The sequence below is a fragment of the Megascapheus bottae genome, chromosome 4, assembly GCF_031878675.1.
Source record: "Megascapheus bottae isolate mThoBot1 chromosome 4, mThoBot2.hap1, whole genome shotgun sequence".
NCBI classification, from domain to species: Eukaryota; Metazoa; Chordata; class Mammalia; order Rodentia; family Geomyidae; genus Megascapheus; species Megascapheus bottae.
Window position 1 is genome coordinate 7,416,725 of NC_143512.1, and position 25,687 is coordinate 7,442,411.

General features: G+C 43.6%; 1 protein-coding gene across 5 annotated transcripts in view; it reads left to right on the forward strand.

Moving 5' to 3' along the window:
* Ppp2r2b (protein phosphatase 2 regulatory subunit Bbeta) overlaps positions 1 to 25,182 on the forward strand; it is a 419,132-nt gene extending 393,950 nt beyond the window's left edge. For all 5 annotated transcript variants that reach the window (XM_090331274.1, XM_090331275.1, XM_090331279.1 and 2 more), the window contains 3 exons: positions 15,327 to 15,496; positions 21,827 to 21,918; positions 24,460 to 25,182. In XM_090331274.1, coding sequence (XP_090187400.1) covers positions 15,327 to 15,496; positions 21,827 to 21,918; positions 24,460 to 24,739 — 542 coding nt within the window. In that variant the 3' untranslated portion in view covers positions 24,740 to 25,182. The remainder of the gene's footprint in view (positions 1 to 15,326; positions 15,497 to 21,826; positions 21,919 to 24,459) is intronic.
* The last annotated feature ends 505 nt before the right edge of the window (positions 25,183 to 25,687 follow it).

Consider the following 25,687-nt stretch of genomic DNA (forward strand, 5'->3'; position numbering starts at 1 on the left):
ATTTAGACAGCTGAAGCTTCAAAGCCAGCCCAGGCAGGAAAATTTATGAGACTTATCTCCAATTAAACAGCCGAACTCCAAAAGTGGAAGGGTAGCTTTATAGAGTGTCAACCTTGAACCAAAAAAAAAAAGCCAAGGGAAAATTGGAGTCCAAGTTCAAGCCCCAGAATTGGCCCCCAAACACACATCTGGATGTTGGGAGGGGTGGTAAATGAAGTGGCCAAAGAGGAATGCATATGAAAAGGAGGTCACTGATAGAGGTGGAAAAAGATGAGAAGGGACAGTTTAAAGAAGGAACTCACAAATTCTGTGTCTGAAAAAGAAATGATTACATTTGTGATCATTCCTGCTGATTTTTCCTTTATGTTCACATTTATTGCATGGGTTACCCTTTCATTGGCGAGACAAGGTTGCTGTGTATCTCAGGCCGGCCTGGAACTCTAAACCCTGCTCAGGTAACAAACATGGTCTGGCATGGTGGACATGTACAGTAGCTGAGGAACTCAAGCCCCTGAGAAGATTGTCTCAAGTACTGGCCAGTGTTGGGTTGATTTCTTTCTGCAGTGAAGACAACCATCCTTAGTACAGGCCTTGAAAGATGAATCTTGTACATGTGTAATTGACCCATGGTTAAGTATATTGGCTAATTCAAGGCTCCCATGTCATTCACATAATTCTATTTTGACAGCTCAGTAGGTGCCGTCAATAATTGCATTGTGAGATCGGTTGTCCACTCAAGCAGCTTCCAGGCCTTCCCACAAGTCTCTTTATCTGCTAAATTACTCAGCACCTGCCAGCCTCCTCTGGTGCTCAGGAGCAGACCTAGGCAGGGGGGAGAGCAGGGGGTACTCTCCCCACAGAGCTCTCAGTGATCCTGACTTTTCTCTCAAGTCTTCAACTTGAACCGAAGGACTTAAATAGGATTTATCTCACATTCAGGCATTCTTAATCTCCCAAGGTCAGTAGTACATCATGAAACGTCGCTGTCATTTGAAAATCCCCAGAACACAATGAAATTGTCATTGAAGAGTTACATAGGACAGAAATGGGATCATCAAGCTTAGGAAGATGACATTGGGATCAAACAAAGAATTGGTAAATGTTACCACTCTAATGCCAAGCACCATGGCTGGAAAGATTTCCACAATTATTGCCTCTGCGTACTCACACTGGTGGGCAGGCACTGAGGATATGAGGTTATGAAACGTTTCTAATCTAAGGTTCGTTCTAATTGCATGTGAAATTTAGATCCTTGTGTCACAAAAGCTGAGTAGACAGCTTTTGCAGAATTGAGAAAGGGAACAGTGACAGCAAATGGCCTCATCTGATGCACAGCCCACGTCTTCCCAAAAGTTCTGATGACGCAAATAGAGTAATTTCAATAAGCAAAGGGCCAAAAACTTACAAGCTGATATTAACCCAGTATATGGCTGTTTGCCTCACAAAGGTAGTACAGCTTTGAGACAGGGCCTGGCAGGTAGACATTGAGTACTTATTAAACCTGTGATGAATGATGGGAGATCTAACCTCAGATAAAATGTGACATGCATCACAGTGTAATAGTTGCTGTGATTCTTACAAGGAAGTACATGAACAAAGCATTGGGCAGAAGCTTTTTCCACATCCCGGGGGTGGGGGGGGGAAACAATTTTATAACTCTCTCAATTTTAAACTTTTCTCCTGGAAGTTTCTCTGCAACTTTCATGGGATATATAGAATCCTGTATAAACCAGTTCATTTTTTTTCATACTGAATTATTTGTAAAGGCTACTTTAAGAACTCCACCGTATTTTATGGATTTTCATGCCTTGACCTGAACTTCTCTAGAAATCTAGATAAAGGAAATGAGGTTCGTTTCCAACTCAAGAAGTAGAGGAGCAATAACAGAAGGTTTAACCATTTACAGTCCTAATCCTACAAGAACAACTGTGGGATTTGAAAGCAGTAGATATTCTTCCCAAAGGCCAGCAGAATTTTGGTTTTAAAGAAGAGAGAATGCATACCCTTTAGGGGTCATTAGCCTGGCTGTGGGATTAAACTAACGCAGACAGGCCTAAATGTCTAGAAAGAGCCAGGCATGGTGGCTCACTTCTGTAATCTTAGCTACTGAGAAGGATCAAAGTTTACAGGACTTCATCTCAAACAATAAAACGTTGGGTATAAGGTGACTGTGGTTTGGACTAGCCCCAGTTAAAAAAAAACTCAATTGTCCCATTCAAACAATTTTTTAAAAAAGCAAAAAGAGACAGGGAGTATAGAGCATCCTCCTAGCAAGTAAAGGGCTGTGAGTTCAAGCCCCAGCACTGCCCTTACAAAAATGAGATAGTAATGGGGGCCTGCATTACTAGGTTGTTTCAGTGAAAAGGTATCAGCTCCACAATAAACACTCCATATTTAATAGTATTTGTCAAGATCTATGAACACCACATTACCAACAAGAAAACTGGAGCTCAGTAGGTTACAAAAAGTCCAAGCTCTCTATTCAGAGGAGCAAAGTACACTCTAACGCGCTCTACAGGTCATGGTTGAGTGTTATCGGTAACCCAAGCCTTGTGAGACCTGAGGGGAAAAGCCAGTGTCCAAGCAAGATGAGAGCATTTTGCTGCTGGAATCTGACTGGAAATCAACATCCCATGAATGCCATGTTCTAAAGAAGCTGCGCTGGAGGCAAGAGTGCCACCGAGGAGATCAGCCAAACCAAAACTGAGCACAGACTCCATTGCCTGTCTCATCTTCCATATGGCCCAATAACTGGACCAACATGCGTGAAGCCTTTGTGCAATAAAGCAGAATGGTTTCCAGGTCCTGGAGTTATCTCAGAGGGAAAGAAAAGCCCAGCAGGTGTCCAAAAATTGAGTTACTATATTGCACTGTCCATTCCATAAGAGACAGCTCCATGATTTGTAAGAAGGTTTGGACAAGGCCATGTTCATTGTGCAAAAGCACAAGATTTTACCTAAACTAAAGACAATAACGAAAAGAAAAAAAAGATCTGGAGGTATGGTTTAGGTGGAAGAACTCCTACCTGGGAAATGTCAAGTCCTGAGTCAAGCCCTCAGTCTTGCTAAAAATAACTCGATAGTCTAGTACAGTGCATGGCAATATTAATTTAAGCCAGTCCTCCCTGCACACCTGTGCATCCCAGAATCTTCGAGACTTTAGTTTGGTTGTCACTGGGTTCCACAAGGAATGCAAAAACAGAACACCAGAGAGAAGATCCATGCTGCCTCCAGCCCCGGAGTGGAGTGGGCTGGAGGTACAGAAAGCGCTCACCATGCTTTGCCCAGGAGGCTGCTGGGAGCTGTTCCTCTCTGCCCTTCTGTGGGTCTGCCTCTCATCGCACTGATCATGTGCACAGCCTGGAAAATGGAGACCACTCACTGGCTTAGGAGTGCAGCCCTTTGCCTCTGCGGTGCCATGACAACCAGCCTGCCAGCAATCACCCCTAATAACAGCCACTCACTCCCAGACTGCCTCCACCTGGGCAGCGGCTCCCGCGGGAGCTCGATTTCCCGTGGAGCTTCCAGTAGGGAACAAATGATGAGATGGGGAGGAGAAAGACTGGAGGGAAACCACGTGTGTCTAAGCTGAGGCAGGCAGCAGAGACATGGTTATGCCAGGGGAGGCAGGAATCTCACCCATCCCCGTGCCCCTCATGGGATGGCAGAGAGGGAGCTATAACAAAGAGACCAAACATGAGCACTGATCAAGCCAGGCCATGCTCTTACCAGATTTCTTCATTAGGCTCCTGTCGAGACCCCAACTGGCTACTCATCTTGTCTAGATGGGCGCCCCCTCCCTTGCCCGCTGGAGTTGAATGTACTCAGAGACCTCCTTCAATCAATATCATTCCAGAATGACAGTTCTCAAAGAGACCCCAGCCCTGCTTGGCTAATAAATGATTATCCCACACAAAAGGAGGACAAACAGGCCCACAATTAATGAACTCGTTAGTGAATGCTCTAGCCATTAGATTGACAGGTCAAATGCAGGTTGTGTCTTCCCTTCCTTTACATCAAGGATTCCAGCTGAGCTTCATTTACCAGGAAGCCCTAACCAGGAGCTGAGTCCCAGTAAGGTGTGCGCTCTCAGGGACCAGTCTTTTCAAGCCTCCTCCGTTGTAAAATGGATATCATCATTCCTCTCTCTAGTGCCTAGCAGGTAACAGTAGCCCCTGTCGTCACTGCTTTTCTTTCTGAAAGATTCAGAACTGTGATTTGTGAATCTAAAACAAGCACAGATTTTTAACTAAGAGGTTAAGAGATTTTTAACTAGGCAAGTGGCTGAGTTTAAGAGGGGAAGAAACAATAGACTGAGATGGTTCTGGAAGGCTTCCTGGAAGAGGCATTGAGCCCTGTGGGTTGAATAGAAATCAAACAGGGTATGGTGTAAGTGGCCTCACACTAGGGCCCACATGGCTCACACATGATTTATGGTTTGATAGCATACATGAAAAAAAAAAAGTCAGGATCCCATCTGGCACCGGTGGCTCACACCTATAATCCTAGCTACTCAGGAAGCTGAAATCTAAGGATTGTGATTCAAAGCCAGCCTAGGCAGGAAAGCCCATGAGACTCTTCAATTAACTACCCCAAAAATGCAGGAAATGGAGCTGTGGTATAAGTACTAGAGCCTTGAGACAACCTAGCTACACTAGAGCCATGTGTCTGCCTGACAACTCTCAAATGAATAGGCATTATGCCTATGGTTTCTCTCCTCCCTGTATTCTGCCCAGGGATGCTTCACCTGTATTTCACACCTGGCTCTGGAGACAGGAATTCCTCCACCTGGAATAGTGATGATGCATTCATTAGGCAGGCCTCGGCTGGAGTGTATGAATAGAAGAGGACAGGAATATTGGCCTGCTGACCCCAGTGCCTGATGGGACAGGCCCTGCATGATAGGCCTAGGAGGAAGCACATTGCTTTGATAGGATGTATCTAGCACATGTCAGAGGACAGAATTTCATGGTCTCCTCAAAGGAGGTTGGGGGAGCTACAATGCAAGGAAAAAGAGAGCTGCAAAGATGGGGTGGTCCAGTACCTCCCTGGGCCAGCTGTGGAGAGACGGCTATTGAAAGGAAGTAGACAACTTCGGTACCCACAGATGAAGGAAACTGGCACTGGGGCCTGTTGGGGGAAAGCAGCTGCTTAGAGTGATGGAGGCTCATGAACTCATCCCCTCACTCTGTTGACAGTGTGGCTTGAGGAATGGATGTTTTTTTTCTTTTTTTGTGTGGGTCATGGGACTTGATCTCAGCCTGGGCACTATCCCTGAGCTCTTCAGCTTAAGGCTACCACCCTACCCTTGAACCAAGTCCCATTTCCTGTTTTCTAGAGGTTAATTGGAGATAAGAGTCACAGGTTCTTTTGTGCCTGGGCTGGCTTTGAGCCTTGATCCTCAGATCTCAGCCTCCTGAGTAGCTAGGATTACAGGCATGAGCCACCACGCCCGGCCTGGGAATGGAGTTTTCTGTAACAGATCACCACAGATTTAGTCATTTACTAGCTTGAGAACACAGTTCTGGAATTCAGAAGTCTGACTTGGATCCTACTGAGCCAACGGCATGGTGTTGGCAGGGAATTTTCATTTCTCTTGCCTTTTCCGGCTTCTAGAGTGAGCCTTCATCTTCCACATTGAATCACTCTGATATTGAACCTCTTGCTTCCTTCTTTCACTCTAAGGACCTTCCTTGCTATAATTGGACCCAACAGATCATGCAGCACTATTTTCTCATCCTAAACTCATCTACTAACAGACTTAATGTTGTCCTCTCCAACCCCGGGGACAAATGGCATTCTCTTCCAATCAGAGCTGAGAAGCCCTAGCCATGATAAATGTGATCCATTATTTGATGGATCATACCAAATGCTCAGTATCCATTGGCTGATGATGAGACACACAACTACTTGTTGAATATTGACCATGGGTCAGGAAACATACTTTGATCTCATTGCATCCTTACAACTGTGCAAAGCCAATTATGAACTGTGGAGCCAATCTGAAGGCAGTAAGGAGAACAGAGGTCGCACACTGAGGCAGCTTAGGAAAGCAGTCTGGAGTTTACTGAATGCGTGATGTGATCTTTCAGCTACCTATTCCAGAGTCCTGCCATCCCTCCAAGGTACACTTACTCCTCTTGATTCCTCTGTCTAGCACAAGGTGGTGTTTGGAGAGCACACCATTTTTTTTTGCACTGTTCCAATGAAAGCCAGTGAGTTGACATTTTTTTAAATGGTTGGAGGGAAAAAAGTCATGCAGTGGCATATACAAAATATATAAAACTAAACTTTTAAAACAACATTTCAAACGGGAGCCTATCCATTTGCTTTCTATGCTGACTTCATGCTCTGTGTCTCCCAGCTCCTGAGTGATTTTTTTAATATCTGTTTTATGAAGTTGCAGCTTCCATTTATGAGAACATTGCATCTTCCTCAGTGTCACCTCACCCAGTGATTCTTGATCATTTAAAGCTCCTTGTATTATCAGTTAGATCAAAACCTCACAGGGAGACTATTTATTTGTCTAAAAACAAAAATGAGTAATTATTAAAAGACATTTGTGGAGGGATGGTTGAGAATGTTGAAAGGAGTGACACTGATCAACCAATATTCATAAACGGCTTGGTTAAATGGCAACTTCTTAGTACAGCTAAGGATAATTTTAAAAAAGACATTTGTGAAGAAAATGTAACCAGAAGTCTTTTGAAAATGGTTATATGAAGTTTACAAACTGATAACAGTTTTCTTCATGAATTTATTGTTCTCCAATGAGCCACAACTGTGTATGTGGCATCAGAATCACTTACAATTTTTTTTGCAGAATTAATGAAGGACGTGTGAAAAGCAAATTCCAAGGGTGGAACAACTGAGTTTCCCCAAAAATCTCTTATCTGTGACTTAATAGGAACTGAGTTCCTGACCTCTAGCCCCTGTCTGGAGAATATGTCATTAGGCCATGGTAGTAGAGTAGCCACTAATAAAATCTTAAATTCATTCCCTCCCTGTCCTCAGCTGGAGAAGGCCAGCACTTTGAATCCAAGGGCATTCAGAGCCTCCACTGGAAGACCGCTGGCTGTTTCTCTCATTGAGCAAAATTATTGGATGGGTCTTCTGTATAGTAAAAATTACTGGCTGTATCTCAATCGGAGAGGCTTCTCTCTCCAGGGGCAGAACTGTTGCCTGCATATCTCTGAAGCAAAATTGCCATCTGCCTCACTCTGTAGGAAAATTGCCAGTTGTGTCCCCATTATGGGAAGATTGTCAACCATGTCTCTAAATGGAAAAACATGCCAGCTGTGCTTCTCCATAGAAGAGATGTCAGCAAACGTGAGGGATTTAAAACCCTGCACACGAATCTGAGTCCATTCCAAACCAGAATGACTGCCACATCCCCCTGGCTCATTTCTTTTGCTCACCTTCTCATCTACTTGAGCCATCAAGGTCATTGAAATAAGACACACTTACACTAAGGAGACATATTTTAAATGATGTCCAGAGATGACCTGGACCTTGAAATCACCACAATACCACATAGCTCTTAGGATCTTCCCAAATGGAAGCCACTTGGGTTTCATAGGAAGGTGGCCTTAAGCAGACACCTCCCCTATTATCCTGGATGCAGGTTATCCATCCTCATGATCATCTAGAAAATACTACTGTGGTTTCCTTCTATTGGTGGATTAGAAGGACAGAACTGCTTGTTCCCCTTCAGAACTTGTGAGCAAGACGGCTGGGGTTTCCATCAGGTCTGTAAACTGGCCACCACCACATGACAGGTCCAGAAAATGCTGCTGATCCCAGGACAGCCCCCGTCTGCCACTTCTCCATTCTAGAGGCCACAATTGCCTCGCTGCTCACTTCCTACTGCTTTTGCCCTTGCTGAAGTGAAGGTAGCTTTAGGTGCTCCAAAATCAGCAATGTTCTGAAGTTGTCTCATTTGTGAATTCAAAGCTTTCTCCCTATATTAGGTCTAGCATCATTTCTGTAGTCACCCAATCCTTCTCTGGGGCTCACCCAAGACACACTCGCCCCATGCAAGTGCCTTGTATTTGTACATGTTATGTCGCAAAATGCTATGGATTTTACAGGGAATGTTAGTTGCTTTTGACTGTAGTGTCATTGCCCAAAGTACACTCCAAGGAACCCTGTGCTAGAGACATACTTGGCTGCAAATGATGTCACATGAATAAATGACAAGAAGGATTTGAAGTGGGATTAGAGCAGGGGTTCTCGATAAAGAGACACCCAGGTCAGCCAGGAGACTTTTCAGCAATATCTGGAGTTAGTTTTGCTTGTTGCCGTTGGGCATATGAGATGAACCAGGGGACAGATTGGGAGTTGAAGCCTGGTTATATTGCTTAGAATTCTAACAATAGGCCAACTGAATTATCATCCTGGTTGGAGTTCCCCAAACCCTTTGCTCTCTGGAGAATCTGATGTACTAAAAGCAGGGAGTTCCAGAGTAAAGGCTGCCCTAGAAGGACAGGGCTGAGTAAGAGCCTGTAGGATGTCACAGCTTTTGTCATCTAAAAGCTGGGAAGGATCGGTTCAGTGACCCTGATGACTTCCTATTAAAGAAGCAAGGAAGCACAGAGTAGACAGTAATCCAAACTCACTCTGATGAAAGCCCGAGGAGGAAGGTTCAGAGAACAGCCTGGAAGAAAACTGAGTTCAAGCCCCAACTTTGTTCCTACTATGATTTGCACTTAAGGTGACAGGTTAGAGCAATTCAAATACCGATGGGTGCTACATGAGTTAATGCCACAATACCACACAAGAGCTCAATAAAGTATTAGATGTCCAAGCTGGCCTCTAATTAGTATTCTATGCAATAGAGGGTGGGTATGAAGAGCCAGGTAATTTGATCCCAGCCTCAATTCCAGCCCAATGTCCTAGACTCCCAACCTAACATTCTTCCCAGTATCCTATCACAGGATACTAGTGATAAAGACCAGAAAGAGATGAGGATGAACTGCCTGGAAGTGGGACATGAGAGATTCCAGCTCAAGTTGGTTAGAAAAAGTGAAAGCCAAGTGTGGAGGTAACAGAGATGAGCAGAAGTGAATCTCCTTCTCTGTCACTAGCTACCGTGTATGAATCTTGCATCAGTCTCTTATCTATGCTAATTAACAGTGTTAGTGCCTTCCTCAAATGTCTGACCATCAAATGCAACTACGGATGCAAAGTTTTAAGAGCCAAGAATGGCACCAGATGTCATCATTCTATTGCTATTACTATTAACACTGTAGAAACACCCTTTTTCTATCAGTGAGTCTAACCCATCTCTGATGACTGGTTATGAGCTATCAGAATTCTCATTAAGATCACTTCATCACAGGAAGCAAAACATGGCTCCTACATACAGTTACCTTCATTTCCTATTAGATGTCTGTTTTCTGAAAGCTACTTGGAAAACTTGCAGGCATTCTAGGACTAAGCCAGAGATCTCTGAGAGAAATGGCTGGTATATCGCGAGTTCTACCGTCAGGTACCAGATCCTGTTATACAAACCAGTTTAGCAAATTTGAGCGATATGAGAGGTAAATTTCATGGTGCATATATTCATGTGATATTTGTATTCCACAGGGAATTCCAACACGTTTATTCCCTTCTGGTAGCAAAGTAACACCTCGTTTAAAATTACAGTGGTAGCTAACTTTGTGTGATTGTTGAAGGTTTTTTTTGTTTTTGTTTTTTTTTTGCCAGTCCTGGGCTTGAGCTCAGGGCCTGAGCACTTGTCCTTGGACTTTCTCAAGGCTAGAGCTGTACTTCTTGAGCCTCAGCACCACTTCCTGGCTTTTTTCTATGTATGTGGTACCGAGGAATTGAACCCGAGTCTTTGTGCATGCTAACACTAGGCCAAACTCCCTGCCCAAAATTTCATTTCTTAAGGACAGAGATGGGTCTATCCAGTTTACTTGGGTAATACTTGGGTTTGAACTCAGGGCTTCGCTAAGGCGGCACTCTACCACTGAGCTACACATCCAGCCCCTTTTTTTCCTAGTTATTTTGAGATAGGGTCTCACTCTTTTTTGCCAGGCATATGTCAGACTACCCTCCCTCTGTAAGACTTCCTGCTGGAGCTGAGGTGACAGGTGAGTCTGTACCCAGCTTCCTCCATCCAGATGGAGTTCCAATCAGCATTTCTCCTGAGCTGGTTGGTCTGAAGTGTCAACCCTCCTTATCTCAGCATACCTGGGATAGCAGACACATACTACAGTGGCCAGCTCTTGACTAGGAAGAGATCTCACAAACTTCCTGTCCTGGCTGGTCTCGAACCATGTGAACCACCAAACCTGGTTTGTTTTATTTTTATAGCCTCATGTATGTACAGACCACAGATAAGCTATGTACTATGCTGTGTACAGTACTAATGTATCCACATTCATATAAATTTACATTTTTAATGTGCATACTTGATATATGATTGTTTAGGAAGTCTTGTGTGTCATCCAAGACAAGATTGCATCATGATTAAAATGGAAGCCAGCTGAGTAGTAGCAACCATGCCTTTAATCCTAGATAGTAAGCTGAGATCTGGGGGAATCCGAATTCAAAGCCAGCACAGGCAGAAAAGGTCCTGGAGATTCATCTACATTGAACTGGCAAAAAGTCAGGCTGGGTCTGTGACTCAAATAGAGAGCCAGCTATGAGCAAGAATGTGAGGCCATGAGTTCAAGCTCTGCAATCAGGTAAAAGAGCAAAAAGGACTAAAATCTGTTTCCCTGGAAAAATTTCAAAGCTTCTGTATGAAGTCGGATGCAGTGATGAATATCTGACATCCCAGTGTCCAGGAGGCTAAGACAAAAAAAAGTACGAGTTCAAGGCCAACTTAGGCTATTATTTAGCATGACCTTGTCTCAAGCGCAAATAGAAAATCATTATTCTGACTTCATATGCTATGGGAAGGATTAAATAAGATCAAACACATCCATCACCGGGCCTGGAATATTATAGGTTTCTTATTAATTATTAACACAGTGAAGTGTTGCTGTAGAATGAAAACAATTCCTGCGGTTGGCATGCATTTGAATACACACACACACACACACATATAGATGAATTACCAAGTACTATACTCTTATGTTAACTGAACACTGCCCTGTGTCCTGAGTCAGGAAGCCCCCACCCCGAAAAAAAAAGTGTTCAATGTATGTAGTGTTGTGTATGAAATCCAGGACTTACTCGTGATAGACAACTGCTCTACCACTGAGCTACACTTCCATCCCTTAACATTCTAAAACAAGAATCAAAATCAGAACATTGTAAGAATTTCTGTAAATATTCTTTGAGACAGAAGTAGAGCACTGGAGTGCTATGAAAAGACCACTTTGGGGTTGTTTCATTATTTAACTCTGGACATGGACTCTATCCCTAAGTTCTTTTGCTCAAGGCTAGCACTTTTCCACTTTGAGCCACACTACTATGTCCAGTTTTTTGGTGATTAATTGAAAATAAAAGAGTCTCATGGGCTTGCCTGCCTTGGATGGTTTTGAATCAGAATCCTCAGATCTCAGCCTCCTGAGTACTTAGGGTTTCAGGCAGGGGCCAGCAGTGCCCTCAGTTCCTCAGTAGTCCTGATGAGTGAAATATAATTAACCAACCCACACTAGTGCATGCTAATGATAAGATAGAGAGCAACATTTAGAGAGCAACATGTAGTAAAGGCCTATTGTAGGTACCAGTTCTAATGCCAATAATGTTCATCTCCACTTTGTAGTTGGGAAAACTGAAGACAGAGCAGGAAAAAGAACATGCATAGCTAGTCACTGACCAAGGCAGGACCGGAATGACTAATGCCCAGTGCTAAGCCTCCAGCTGTTTGGATAGGTGCGTGGTGTCCATTTGAAAGCCTCAGGGCTCCGACTTCTCTCCCTACTAAGATGCTTTACTAGAGAGTTTTTAAGTCCCCAGGGCCAATAAGAATCCTGTGCGATGAAACTCAGGTGGAAAAAGGCATCCTCATAGTGGAGAACTGACCAAGCAGACAAGTAGAAGGTAAGCCCTTCACTGATGCTGGATCAAAACCCAAAGACACAGGTTGAGACCCTCCTTGTATCGGGGCCTTATACTTCAGTCTCAATGGGATTCTAATTCCCAAATTCAATTCTGATTACTGAAGATCTGTCCTTCTTTCAAATGGCTCTGTGAGAATTAACATCCAGGTTTGGCTTCAGGTTTAACTTAGCAAGTCTTAAGAGGACATTTACGCACTCATGCTTACTACAGGGATTTGCCTCCTGCCTGTGCACATTCATTCTGCAGACAGAAGGCGCTTCAGAGGCCTGGTAAACTCAGCACCCTCAAGTCTCATGTTTGGCTTCACCTAAAGCCATGTCCATCGTGATTAATTAAAGCCATACGCACTTACCATTTTATAGGTCAAATGTAACAGTTTCAGCAAATGTGTTCGTGCAATGCCATCCATTGCTAAGCACCCAGAGGACAATGAATTCATTAGTTTATCGGGCTTTGGTTCCAAATGAGCAACAAATATTGTAGGCTTTTTAGTTTTGTGCAGATACTGGGGCTTGAATTCATGGCCTTGTATTCTCACATGGCTTTTTGGCTCAAGGCTAGGGCTCCCCAACTTGAACCACACCTACACTTCTGGCTTTTTGCTAATTAGTTGGAAATAAGAGTCTCACAAGTTTTCTGTGCAGGCTGGCTCTAAGCCTCAGATCTCAGCCACCAAAATAGCTAGAATTACAGATGTGAACCAGCAGAACCCAGTTAACAAATGTTTATTGAACCATGTATTTGCAAATTCTGTGCATTCTGAATACAAAGATAAGTACCACCAAAGTCCTATCCCCAAGAGTTTCACACCCTAAAGACAAGTTCATGGATTGTTAAGTGAGACATGGCCATTTCATTGTAAGACTACCTACGCAAATAATAAATGAATGACCTTTTTAGTTTTAGAGATTCCTATGAATCTGTTTTCCAAACCCTTAGCATCTAGAGATCAGTGTAGCAACATTGCAAAGCCTCAAGGTGATACACCCACACCAAGATGGGCTGAAATGAAGATGCCTCAACCCACCACAATTGGTGAAGATACCTTCCTAATGTAGGTCACAGGAAAGCCATTTCTTCCAGAAAACAAAGATCTTTGCAGATGAAGTACATATTCGTAGATAACTTATATAAACCAAAGGGAAGAGGATGCATGGAGAGGGGATTAAGCAACACATGCAAAAGCATCGTGATACAATGCGAACATCCAGTCTAATGACAGAAGAACTAGGTGCCATTTTTGATGGCTTTCCATACCATACTGAAGACCATGACTTTTATCCTGTAAAGGAAAAGCTGGAAGTCATTTGTAAGGAAATGGAAAGACTTAGAAAAAATTATATTAAGTGAAGTAAGCCAGACTCAAAGGAACATAGGCTCAATGGTTTCCCTCATTTGTCATAATCAGTAGAAACCTTGGGCTCTACTAGCAGAGATTTGCAATAGAACCTAGATACATACCATATAGAATGACACTAAATGAAAGGACCTCCAGTATATATAAACAAAAGCCATATAATGAGTGATTGTTGTCCTTAATGTACTATGTTATCTCTCATCTCTTTTGCTATCCTTTGGTTATCTCATATTGTTACAGTATTTCACCTGGTTATCTGATATATTGTATATATGCTTATTTGGTTATTTGAAGTCAGATAGGGAAGGGGGAAAACAAGATGAGGGGCGGGGGTGGGGGGAAGGAAATGGGGTCCAAGACATGAGAAAGGGTATCAATGTTTGTGAAGTAATGCACCTTCTATCTAGGGAATATAATGTAACCCTTCTATTAATTACAATAAAAAATATATGGAAAAAAAGAAAAAGCTGGAAGTGGTGCTGAGCTCAAGTGGTAGAACTCTAGCCATGAGAAAGACCAAGGACAGTGCTCAGGCCCTGAGCTCAAGCCCAGGACTGGCAAAAAAAAAAAAAAAAGATTCCTGAGCCATAGAGTATGCCTAAGCTTACTCAGTAAGTCAAATAGTAGTCTGACTTTTGTGGGGGTTTTTGCCAGTCCTGGGCTTGAGCTCAGGGCCTGAGCACTGTCCTTGGATTTTTCTCAAGGCTCTACCACTTGAGCCTCAGCACCACTTCTGGCTTTTTCTAAGTATGTGGTACCAAGGAATCGAACCTGGGTCTTCGTGCATGCTAGGCAAGCACTCTACCACTAGGCCAAACTCCCGGCCCAGTAGTCTGACTTTTGAGTGAAGGCAATCTACATCTCTTAACACTTTTAAATATGCCCATATAAAAATTCACACATGAGCATTCATATTATTCATAATAGCTAAAAAGTGAAAACAAGTCAAATGCTTATCAGCTGATGAATGAATACATAAAATGTGGGGAGTCCATAGAACGCCACGCTACCCAGTCATATAAAATAATGTCCTGCAACATAGATGAACCTTTCACAAATACTGTGCTAAATGAGAAAAGGCCAGGCACAAATGACCTGCATATTAAGTCTTTTTAAATTTTTTGGAGAACTAGAAAGCAGGTTAACATTGGCCCAGAGTTGCTAGGGTGGAAAATAGGGAGTTAAGTGCTAAAGGGGCTCGATGCAGCAGTGGGGGACAGGGGTGATGGTTGGAAACCTAAATTTAGAGTGTGGTGCTGATTACATAAGTATTGGTGATCCTAACCCCACTGAACTATATATTTAAAATACCTGTATTTTAGGGTGCTGTAATTAGTATCTTACAAAACTTAAAGTAGTTTTAAATTGGGTGCAGTGGTTCACACCTGTAATCCTAGCTACTCAGGAGGCTAAGATCTGAAGATCACAGTTCAAAGCTAGCCCAGACACTAAAGTCTGAGACTCTTATCTCCAATTAACCACCAGAAAACAGAAAGTGGCACTGTGGCTCAATGGATAGGGTGGCATCGTTCAGCTGAAGAGCTCAGGGACAGCAACCAGCCCCAGAGTTCAAGCCCCAGAACTGACAAAATTAAAAAAAAAAAGTTTAAACATCTGCAACAGCTCTAAGCTTGTGTATGAGTATCAACATCTGGAGTCCAGGGGAAAAATAAATCAGAGTTAGTAGGTACATTGACCTAGATCTTGAAAAATAGCCCATGCCAGATAACAGGCCCAGGTTAGGCCTTCATGAGAGAACACAGAAGCCAGACAGATTTCTCCGTTGCCAGGGAGCTGACATGCTCTGTTAGCAACTTGTTTATATTCTGTAGACACCCGCTCTACCCAAGACAGGAAATTAACTACTAGCTTTCTAGCTGGCCCAAACATTCTGAGAGTCTGCGGACAAACCTGTACTAAATTCATCTTGTTTTGCTTTCATTCTGCAGTTTTTGAAGAGCCGGAAGATCCAAGCAACAGATCGTTTTTCTCCGAAATTATCTCCTCGATTTCGGACGTGAAGTTTAGCCACAGTGGGAGGTATATCATGACCAGGGACTATCTGACTGTAAAAGTCTGGGATCTGAACATGGAAAATCGTCCCATCGAGACTTACCAGGTACAGAAAACTGCAGCCACTCATGGGTAAACACTCCCTTTATGGAGGTTCTAAGTCAGCTTTGACCTGCAAAGGCTCAGAGGTTTACTATGCAGAATAAAAGAGTGAGGTAGTTGATAAAAGGCGATGGATGAGCTGTAAATGCCACAGGGTACACGAGGAAAGGATAGCATTCAATTGAACCTAGAGAGACTGAAATTTTAAGGTGGACCGGACACTAGTCAAGAGTAAATGAGTCAAATGTGATTCTGTCCATGTGATGTAGAAGCCAGATGATAAAATAAGGAGTGTACAGCTCTGCAAGGGTAACTTTAGACCAGGCAGGCCTGTCACATGAGAATGGTGACGACGAACTCCCTTATCTAGCCAGAAACGCATGGACGTTAGAATAATATGGTCAAAGGCCTGAAATCAATGGAAATGTGGTATGTGCACACAGTTCACCCTAAATGTGGAATACCAGGGTAGGAAGTTGCGCCTGGGGACGCAGGAAATAGCCTGGCTGCACACACTGGTGAGGTAGGCTATTCTATCTTGGGGTTGGGTCCAGTGGAGAATCAAGAGAACCTTAACACAAGAAATGACAGCATGATGTTCTTGTATTGTTTGACAGACAAAAGGCACAGGGTGATGGTGATTTGAATTGGAATGATGGAAGGTAGAAATACAGAGAGTAGAGAGCCACTGACAGTTGTTATTAAATGGGGGAAGAGGAATGAAGTACTGGCAAAAGGAACCCAAAAAAAGGCATTTAGAATTATTTGGTTGAAAGAGGAAGCCATGACTTTGAGGTAGATGGAATTTAACAAGGCAGTCCAAGCAAGAATGCCATGAAAGCAGCTGATCTTATTTTAAGATAGTAGATTACATTTTTCACGTAGGAATCGTAATATTCCCCATTTCAATGACATTGAAGTGATGCACTATCCTCATGAGTTAGCATGCTGAGTTGAAACTCCTTTGGAAAACTCAAGTTTTCAAACCATTAACACTAATTCCAGAACACAGTGATGGTGCCAGAGGAAAAACTAGAGAGGGACAGGTGAGGAGATGAGAGAATGTTAGAGTTACTGCAGGATTCTGGAAAAGGGTAATGATGGCAGAGATGGGCAAATTGTGGATTAATTTTCCAGGTAAATATCATTAGTATTGAAAGACACAGTTGATGTGCGATAGAAGGAAGGATCATTCCAAGCAAAGGCGAGTTGCCATTTTATTTAGGAGAGGAATGGAGAACTTGATTTTGGATGTGGAACCAGTTATTAAACATTCAAATGAAGATGGTCCGTAGCGTCTCGGTGCTAGTCTAGATGTATCCTAGCTAGCTGGAGATACCCATTTCATGCTCCAAAGTACAAAGCAGACTTTTAAGGTCATAGGGCTAGAAGAGGACCCACTAGGCAGTGATTATAGAGAAATCATTTACTTCTTGCCCTGGGGCCCCAATGTTTTCAGGTTGAAAGTAGGAAGATTTGGCAGGGGAAAAAAAAAGAGGAACATGGCAAGGGAGGCAAATCAGAATGTCCTCAGGTGGAAGAGGACAGCAAAGGCCTGTGTTGCTGCCACATTTACTCTAAGAACTGAGGGTTTGCCAATACTCCTAACAGAGGAGTAAGCTGAGTGGGGTGGATGACGGGAAGTGAGGAGCATGGAAAAAACAGTCAGGTCAATAAATTGCTAGAATCGAGACACAAAGAGAATGAACAGGAGATGGACATTGATCAAGTTGCACTGCTTTGTTAAATGGCAACTCCTCTGTACAAATAAGTCATGGAGGAGACATAGAACCAAGGAAGCAGAGGACAAAACTCTCTGAATATGATGAGACCAAGTAACGAAGACACTGGAGCATTTAGGTCACAAAGAATGATATAAAGAGGGATGGAGGTACCAAAACTGCCTTAAGAAATGGAACTACCCAGGTGCTTTTCAGGAGACTAAGAGCTGAGAATTGTGACTCAAGTGGTAGAGCACTATCCTTGAGCAACAAAAGCTCAGGGACAGCAACTAGGACCTCATTTCAAGGCCTAGGGTTGGGGGGAGGGAGGGAGAGAGAGAGAGACTATAGAAAGGTAACATCCAAGTTCAGTAACAATAAAACAGTAGAAAGTGGTTACTCAGGTGGGATGGAGTCAAGTGGAAACAATGAAGAGGGAAAAATGCAGTCAAGAATCCAATATACTATAAAATTAAGAGTGATGGAAGGAGGAGAGAGGGGAGGCATGGATGAGAATGTGAAAGGGCAAACCATAGACTACTTTGTTAAATGGTAACTCCTTTGTGCAACTACTTGAGTAGATTTAGTCAAAAACAAATTCTCACATCTCAGGAAAGTTATATCAACATGTATTTATAAAAATAAAGGTTTATGATACAATATAGTTTAAGTAATTTTTATAAATACATGTTGATATGACACCATATACCTTTATTTGCTCTGTGTGGAGTCTTCACTAAATGGAACGTCTTATGTTGAAGCTATCATCACTAAATATCCTCAGATGCAACTGTATTCAGCAGTTCCAAAAAGTAATAAAAGGCAACATAAAGAAATGAGAACTAGAGATTCTGAGAACTTTTCGTGGCTGTATCAAGGCTGTGAAACAGCAAATTTAGTTTAGAACATGAGCCTGAAACAGTGCTCAGGAGCAGGAAGGAGCCCAAATACCCTCTCTTGGTTTATGGACTGAGAGCCAAGTCCAGCCATCCCTGAGTATCTCCAAGAGAATCAAATTTCAGTTGAGAGGAAGGAGCAGGGAAAAAAAAAAGAGGTCAAGGACCTGAGACTTAAGACTAATCCGTAAGTTCCAGAAGGCACTGGAAAATAGCTCCAGAGCCAGAATTTAAATCCACCTATGTGGTTGAGATATTTGTTATCACTGTGGTTCAAAGAGCACCCCTGTATGGTAGCCTAATTATCTCCGATTCCTGCTTAGACTTCAGGGCTCAATGAACTCCTCAGCACCAGCTCTAAGCTTTCACTCGGTCATTTGACCTTGGCCCAGGGTCAGTGCTAGCATCTTCTTTCAGTTGCATCAGACAAACCTAGGGTGGGAGGGAATTAGAGCCTGTGTGGGAGTGGTACTTACAGTAGGTCACCCTCTAGACAGTCTGGATCAGAAAATCATGGATTCAGAACACATGATTGCGTGAGCAAGTCACATTTTAATTTTTAGGGAAAGGCTTTTGGAACACTCACTGTAACATGAAATAATCAGCATTTGCAGTCATGATCTGCTGGTGGTTCACTTAGTATTCTGCAAAGCTGATCTCCAAAAAATAGGTATCATAGCCCGTGTATTTGGAATGAAATTGCCCATTTCTTTTACTGAGGATGGTATACCTCAATATGCTTAAATACTCAATCAAAGGTGGTACTGTATAAAAATGGTGCCCACTAGTTCAGTGAATGGAGTTGAAAGGGATCATGAAATTTGGAGAGGAAGAGCCCGTGTAAGCTGGAAAACTAGGAGGAGGATGTGTGGCAGGAAATTTACTAGGGCATGGCCCACACTGCATTTACATTCATGCATTAGCAGGTTCCAGGCTTCTGGGAAGCAGAAGCTATGGGCTCAAGTAGGACTAGCTAGTTTCTAGGTTTTCTATAGAAAAGGGGTTGGAAAACCTCATCTCTGGCAGGTCAAATCTACACACACACACTTATGACTATGACATAACTTTACCCATCTAATCATTTACACAATCTATGACCACCATGTTGCATTCCTCCTTGGCAGAGATGGGTAGTTTATTAAAAGACAATACTTTAGGATTTGTGGATCATGTAGACAACAGATTAAGGACCTCTAAAGCTCCAAAACTTGAAGCAACTTAAGCAACATGAGGCCAGCAAGAGGAATATTCTGCCCTATTTCTATATAAACAAATTTCTTTAATGGTACAAAATCAGTATATGAAATCACCTCCAGTCTGTGTATGAAACTAAGTGCATTTTGTGTGTGTGTATTCAGTCTGTATATACAGACAAAATGGCAAAGATGAACGCTGACAGACTGGGAAAGGTTCCTAAAGAAAAGGGGAGATAGAGCCACATCTTACAAAGCACACCGGCAACTTTTCCTGCCATGCCCACTAGGAGGGGTCGGAGAGGTGAAGCCTCTTTGCTCTCTTTGCAGCAGGGATTTTGCTGTGAGGGCAGGATTCAGGCTGCCTCACTCCTGTATCCTTACAATGTGTCTAACAATGCCCAAAACTCTACTATTGGTGGCTATCCTGTGAGGGCTCAAAAATTGAGAATGAGAAAATAAAGGTAGAAAGTTAATTTGCAGAATTAGAACTGCTTCCGCAGACCAAATAACTGAAGAGGCCTGGTCAGCATATGACAACACAATCACATTCCTTTGTCAATACTAAGTACACAATTAAGACCCTGTCACCCCAACCTCAGCATCTGATAGAGCTCTGGGCTGCTTCTCTTCCCTAAAACCCAAGTTGCAATGAAACACATTAAACCATCATTCTTAATCCAAAGAGAGCTAAACAATACCCTTGGCACTGTCCCTCTGCCTTCTTCTAGTTCTGCTTCTATCACCTGAGTTCATTATCCCAATTCCTGATGAAGATTTAAGCCCCTGAATAAGGTCAGGTAATATACAGCATGGCGGGCACCTGCCAATAAGAACAAGCTGGCATATTGAATATAACCACTAATATTACCACTTCCTACTAGAAGGTTCCAGAAAGAATGCTCCAAGAAAAAAAAAAAGTGAGCCCAACTTTCTAACCTCAGAGCATTATCCATCTTCGCAGTTGGTGAGTGTAGCTGGAGAAATGAGCCAGTCATCTAGCCTGTGTCATTTGAAATGCCTGTCTGCCAACTTCAGGTGTGGCTTAGGCCCTCCCTCAGTGTGGAAATGAAGGCACCCTGCCCTTGCTCACAGGGCTGCGGCTCTTGCTGAGAGAGACAACCTGGAGGGGGTTGACACTTGCCTTGGGGAAGTACCTCTCACCTCTCTGTAAACAGCAGCTGCACCTGCAGAGATACTGCCACATTGGCATGCTCAGAGCCTGCAGGGCATGCCATCTTTGCCCCAAAAAAGATCCAAGAGCCTGTTTTGTCACTCATGGGACTTGAACTCGGGGTGCTGTCTGAGTTTGGGGTTTGTTTGTTTTTGCTAAAGGGTAGCACTCTACCACTTTTCCAGAAAACTGGAAGTGGTGCTGTGGTTCCGTTAATTGGAGCAAAGAGTTTCACAGACTTTCCTTGTACCAGCTGGCTTCAATCTGTGAGCCTCAGATCAGACTCCTGAGTAGCAAGGATTATAGGTGTGAGCTCCCGGCACCTGGCTTGCAGGATCTCTTTTTGATACCTCGTTATCACTCCAGAGTTCCTCCCATCCTATCTGGTATCATCCCTGACCCTGTTTTCAATCTGTTCACTTCTCACCACTGCCCTTACCCTGTCCATATCAGCCCGTCAGCCAGGAATAAGCAGACCACACTCTCATGACCATGGCAATACAGGAGGCTCAGGACTTTTCTGTGACATCTCTTCACTTTACACAGAAACGTCCTATGTGAAACGAGTCATCTGTCCCCACACCATCAATCTATGATTACTCCTTTCAGGACTCTACCTCTGGGCCTTTGCATGGGCTATTCCTCGTGATTGAAAAGCCTTTCTTCTGGATTCCCATGCTAACTTCCCAGTTACTCCTGTAGAAACTATCCCCAGACTGCCCCGTACCAGACTTCCATGCCCTACATAAATAGCAGCAGCATCTAAAACATCCCATATACAAAGGGTGCACGTCTTCTCTCATACATAGATGTATGTAACTTGCCAACATATATATAGGCACAGATGCATATATACACCAACGATAACTCAAGTCTGCTATACAAACGGGAGGATTACAGTAGTGTGACTCTTTCCAGTATCTTAAAGAGTTTAACAAAATGAATACCAGATACCTGAAATTTGTTGCTGGGGGAGGAGAAAAAGGAATGGCAGGTGAATGTGGTTATAACATCCAATGTATATATGTAAAGATGAAATCTGGTAACCTGAGGGGATGGATGGGATTCCGAAATTATTTGAACAAAAGCCCAGGTGAATAGGGTCCCCCATTTCTCAGGCCTCACTTGTGCCACCATCTACACAAGCAAGCTTGTTTAGTCCACCATCCCATGAGAAACCCACCCACTCACCCTCATGTCCCACCCAAAGGGCGGTGCCTATTGGTCGTGCCAATCAGATGATTGGCACATGACTGAGACAGGAACAGCTCGGAGTAGGGGGCAGGTGTACTCAGGAAGGCACATCTTTTAACATGATGACTGACCTTGATATTTCCCTTTCTCCCCAAGGTTCATGACTACCTCCGCAGCAAGCTTTGCTCCCTCTACGAAAATGACTGCATTTTCGATAAATTTGAGTGTGTATGGAATGGGTCCGACAGGTAAGAAAGGCTCTGGGTCTTTGGACTCACCCTCACACTCTTCTCTCAACTTAAGTACTAAAGAGCAGGAAACGGAGCTCGAGTGTTCACCTTGAATACAAAAGCTCAGGGATAGCACCCAGGCCCTGATTTCAAGCCCTGGGGGAAAAAAAATCTACAAAGAGTCCAAGGCCTGGCAGGATGGACAGTGTAGGTCACGCTGTATGATCTCTAGGACACACATTTCAGGCTGGCCCAGATGTCAATTTGGTGTCAATGAAGTCCTTTCTTGGACATGCCAAACACTTGCAGGAAGCCACTAATGGTCCACCCGCAGTTCCTGCCTGAACAGCCCTGCTTACTGTAGCAAAGTGGGCTTTCTAGTTTTCCTCAGCGGCTGGTGTGTCGACCAGCCGGGAAGGCCCTGGTGGCTCATTAGCTGGATTCTAGTCAACCTCATTTATCACATTCCCTCAAAATGATGTATTACTGTTTTAAGGCTTTTGATTTCAACAATACTTCATATTACCTCCCAATAGTTCATTTTTCCTCTGACAGATACAGATGAGTCTGTGAGAATTAGATGCAAGCTGCCTGACTTACGGGCCTTCATCAAGGAGCTCAGCCAGTATGTGAGACGGCATGGAACTGCTTTCAGGACAGTAGACTGGACGATTCCAGCTTTACTGCGCACAAACTCTCTTAATCTCACATTCACTTACACACTTTGCCTTCTGCCACTTGTCCCCAGAGGAACCCTACACTTAGCAGGCCTCACATGAAAATTGATTTGGTATAGGATAGAGCACGAAGGCTAGACACTGGTGGCTCATGCCTGTAAAGGATGCAGAGAGCTGAAGATTGCAGTTTGAACCACCCAGCCCCAGATAAAGTCCACAGGACTCTTCACTGAACCAGGGGAAAAAAGTCAAAAGTAGAGCTGTGGTGCAAGTGGCAGAACACCAGCCTTGAGCAAAAAAGCAGATGGAGAATTCCCAGGCCCTGGAGCTCAAACTCCCAAACTGGTACATTCATGCATGCACTGCACATGTGTGTGTGTGTGTGTGTACACACATACACCTTGGGGGAAACAAAGCTAGCCCTCTTATTTTACCATTTATTGTTTTTTTCCCATATAGTTTTATTGTAATTAATGGAAGGGTTACATTATATTCACCAGATAGAAATAGATAATATTTATATTGTTTAGTAATAGGTACTATTTATATATGTATGAACCATTGTTCCAACTTAACCTTTCTCTTCACCTAGTGTCAAAATTAATACTTCTTAGGTACCTACTGTCTACCAGGCACTTTACCATACCACATGTAAGCCCAGCCACAGTCTGATCAAGTTATTTTCAACAGCCCCATTTTCCAGACCACATAGCTGAGGGTTGATAAGATAAAGTGGTCACTCAAAGTCATGTCCTCAACAGTGAAATCTTTGGAGTAGCCCATCATCCCACGGCTGGGAGCAATGGAGTTTGGCTAGAATAGAGTTGAAATATTAGTTGAGGGAAGTGTGTGTCAGTGCTGAAGTTCAAAGAAGCCAAATACCTGAGTGTTTTGTCCTGGCACCTGGATCTGAGGCCCAGTTTTGTCCCTGTCTAACGCTGTGATGGCTCATCTGCCACTCGCTTGCAGGGAATGAAGGACTCGAAATGAGATCTGAGGCTGCAGCAATACAGCTTGACAGTCGCAGAGGTGCATTTCAGCACAGGGAAGAACAGTTCACAGCATCAGTTCTGTGAGCCAGAGTAACAAACTCCCACCTTGGAAGGAGCTGCAAGCTGATAATATACCCACAGAGGTCCCGGCTGTGTTTTCCTGCAGCCTTAATCACGGGAGGAACCCAGAAGTCAGTCCCCTGCCCATCATGTCCTCTCATGCCACCAGCAGAAAGTGTAGGGTCCCCAGACCTAAGGACCATCTCTCCCGCCCCGCCCCCATCATTCTGCCACCATTGAACATTAGTGGGTTACTGCTGGAAGGCTTTGGCATGCTCCAAGAAGGGCGACTTACAGAAGCCTCTCCTGTAAAATCTCACATCCCCACCCCACGTCCTTTCAAATGTGAAATGTATGCTTTTCCCAAGCCCTGACACCCATTGTGTAGATGAGTTTCCTGAAGGACTGAGCTCAGAGCTCCTGTTTAGAGGGGGATTGGGCCACCAGCCCCCACAAGGTAGAGAGGATGGTCTGGAGGACAGGTGGCTCAGGAGCACTCCCCCATGGCAGCTGTGCTTCACCCATGAGCAACAATTGGCTGGCACCCTACTCACAAGGGGTGGTAGGTAGTACAGAACCCTAACAGCCAGACCTACCTTGTGAGCAGAAGAACCTGGAAGACTCAGTAAGGAAGGCTTCTCAGTAGCCCGTCTCTCAGAGCTCCTGTTTGTAATGATTCAGGATTGCTGGTACAGAGCTGAAGGGAGCTGATTTCCTAAAACCTAAGTTGGGAATGGCGCAGAGCCATTAGCTCCAGATAGAGCAATAGGGAAATGGCAAGCCGTCTGTGTAGATGGCTCAATCACTCCCGTCTCCTCCCTGTCTTTCAGTGTCATCATGACGGGCTCCTACAACAACTTCTTCAGGATGTTTGACCGCAACACCAAGCGGGATGTGACCCTGGAGGCCTCTCGGGAAAACAGCAAACCCCGGGCGATCCTCAAACCCCGGAAAGTGTGCGTGGGGGGCAAGCGGCGAAAAGACGAGATCAGTGTGGACAGTCTAGACTTTAGCAAAAAGATCTTACACACGGCTTGGCATCCTTCTGAAAATATTATAGCGGTGGCAGCTACAAATAACCTATATATATTCCAGGACAAGGTGAACTAGAAGGACAAGTTATTACTTAATCTCACATACTGAATACTAGTCAAACGAGTTTTTAAATATTTCCTTGGGTCTTCATTTTGATGCATTGACTTTACTTTCCCTGTGCATAAAATAATCATTGGGATAGAATTAAAAGGAGTTCAACTTTCCCAGTTCCCCAGTTCGGAGAAACCTTTGTCAAACCCAACAGGTTTGGGCCATTTCTGTTTAGGATCAAGAGCTGCCAGCTAACAGTAATTCTTCCATAGTTGAATTTCTGATGCTTTGATTGCCATTTTTCTCCCCTCTGGTGGGTCCCGTGTTTTGTTTCCTAGGTGTCTGCTACGATAAAATGAGGTTGTCTGTAGTATTTAAGGAGAAAAAGAGATAAGTTTTTTTTAATTAAGCAATTCCATTTGATTGGGGGAAAAAAAATCAATGAAAAATAAACAGCGTTTACTCTACTCTTAGAGAACCTCTCTTTCTTTGTGAAAAACAAAACCAGAACTAGTCACACCATCTTTTTTTCCATTTTAACCATTTCCTTGAGGCAGAGATTCTTCCCTTGAGGCTTCAGAGACAGACTGAGGAGGGAAGGGGGCTCTGTTTGCAAATATCCCACAGAAACAGCCTGAGACTTTGATTAGAAACTGACCTCTGAATACATCAGAGGATAAAGAGACAGCGATCTGCATTGGGTTTCTCGGAATTCTGCTGGTAAGGTCTTGCAGTCACCTACTACTGCCAGGCCATTTTATCCTCTTGCTTTTTGTCCTTTTAGTTCCTCCATGTAATTGTCTACCTACACCTTTCTTGGTGGTTTCCAACTTAATCATTCTGGAGACTTTGAACAGCCACATCCTGGTGCTTGGTAACTGGGGCTATAAATAAGCCAAGGCTGGAGCCATAGCAACTCTGTGGCTCCCGAGACGGTGGAGAGTGTGTTGTGGTGTTTAATCAAGGACTTCT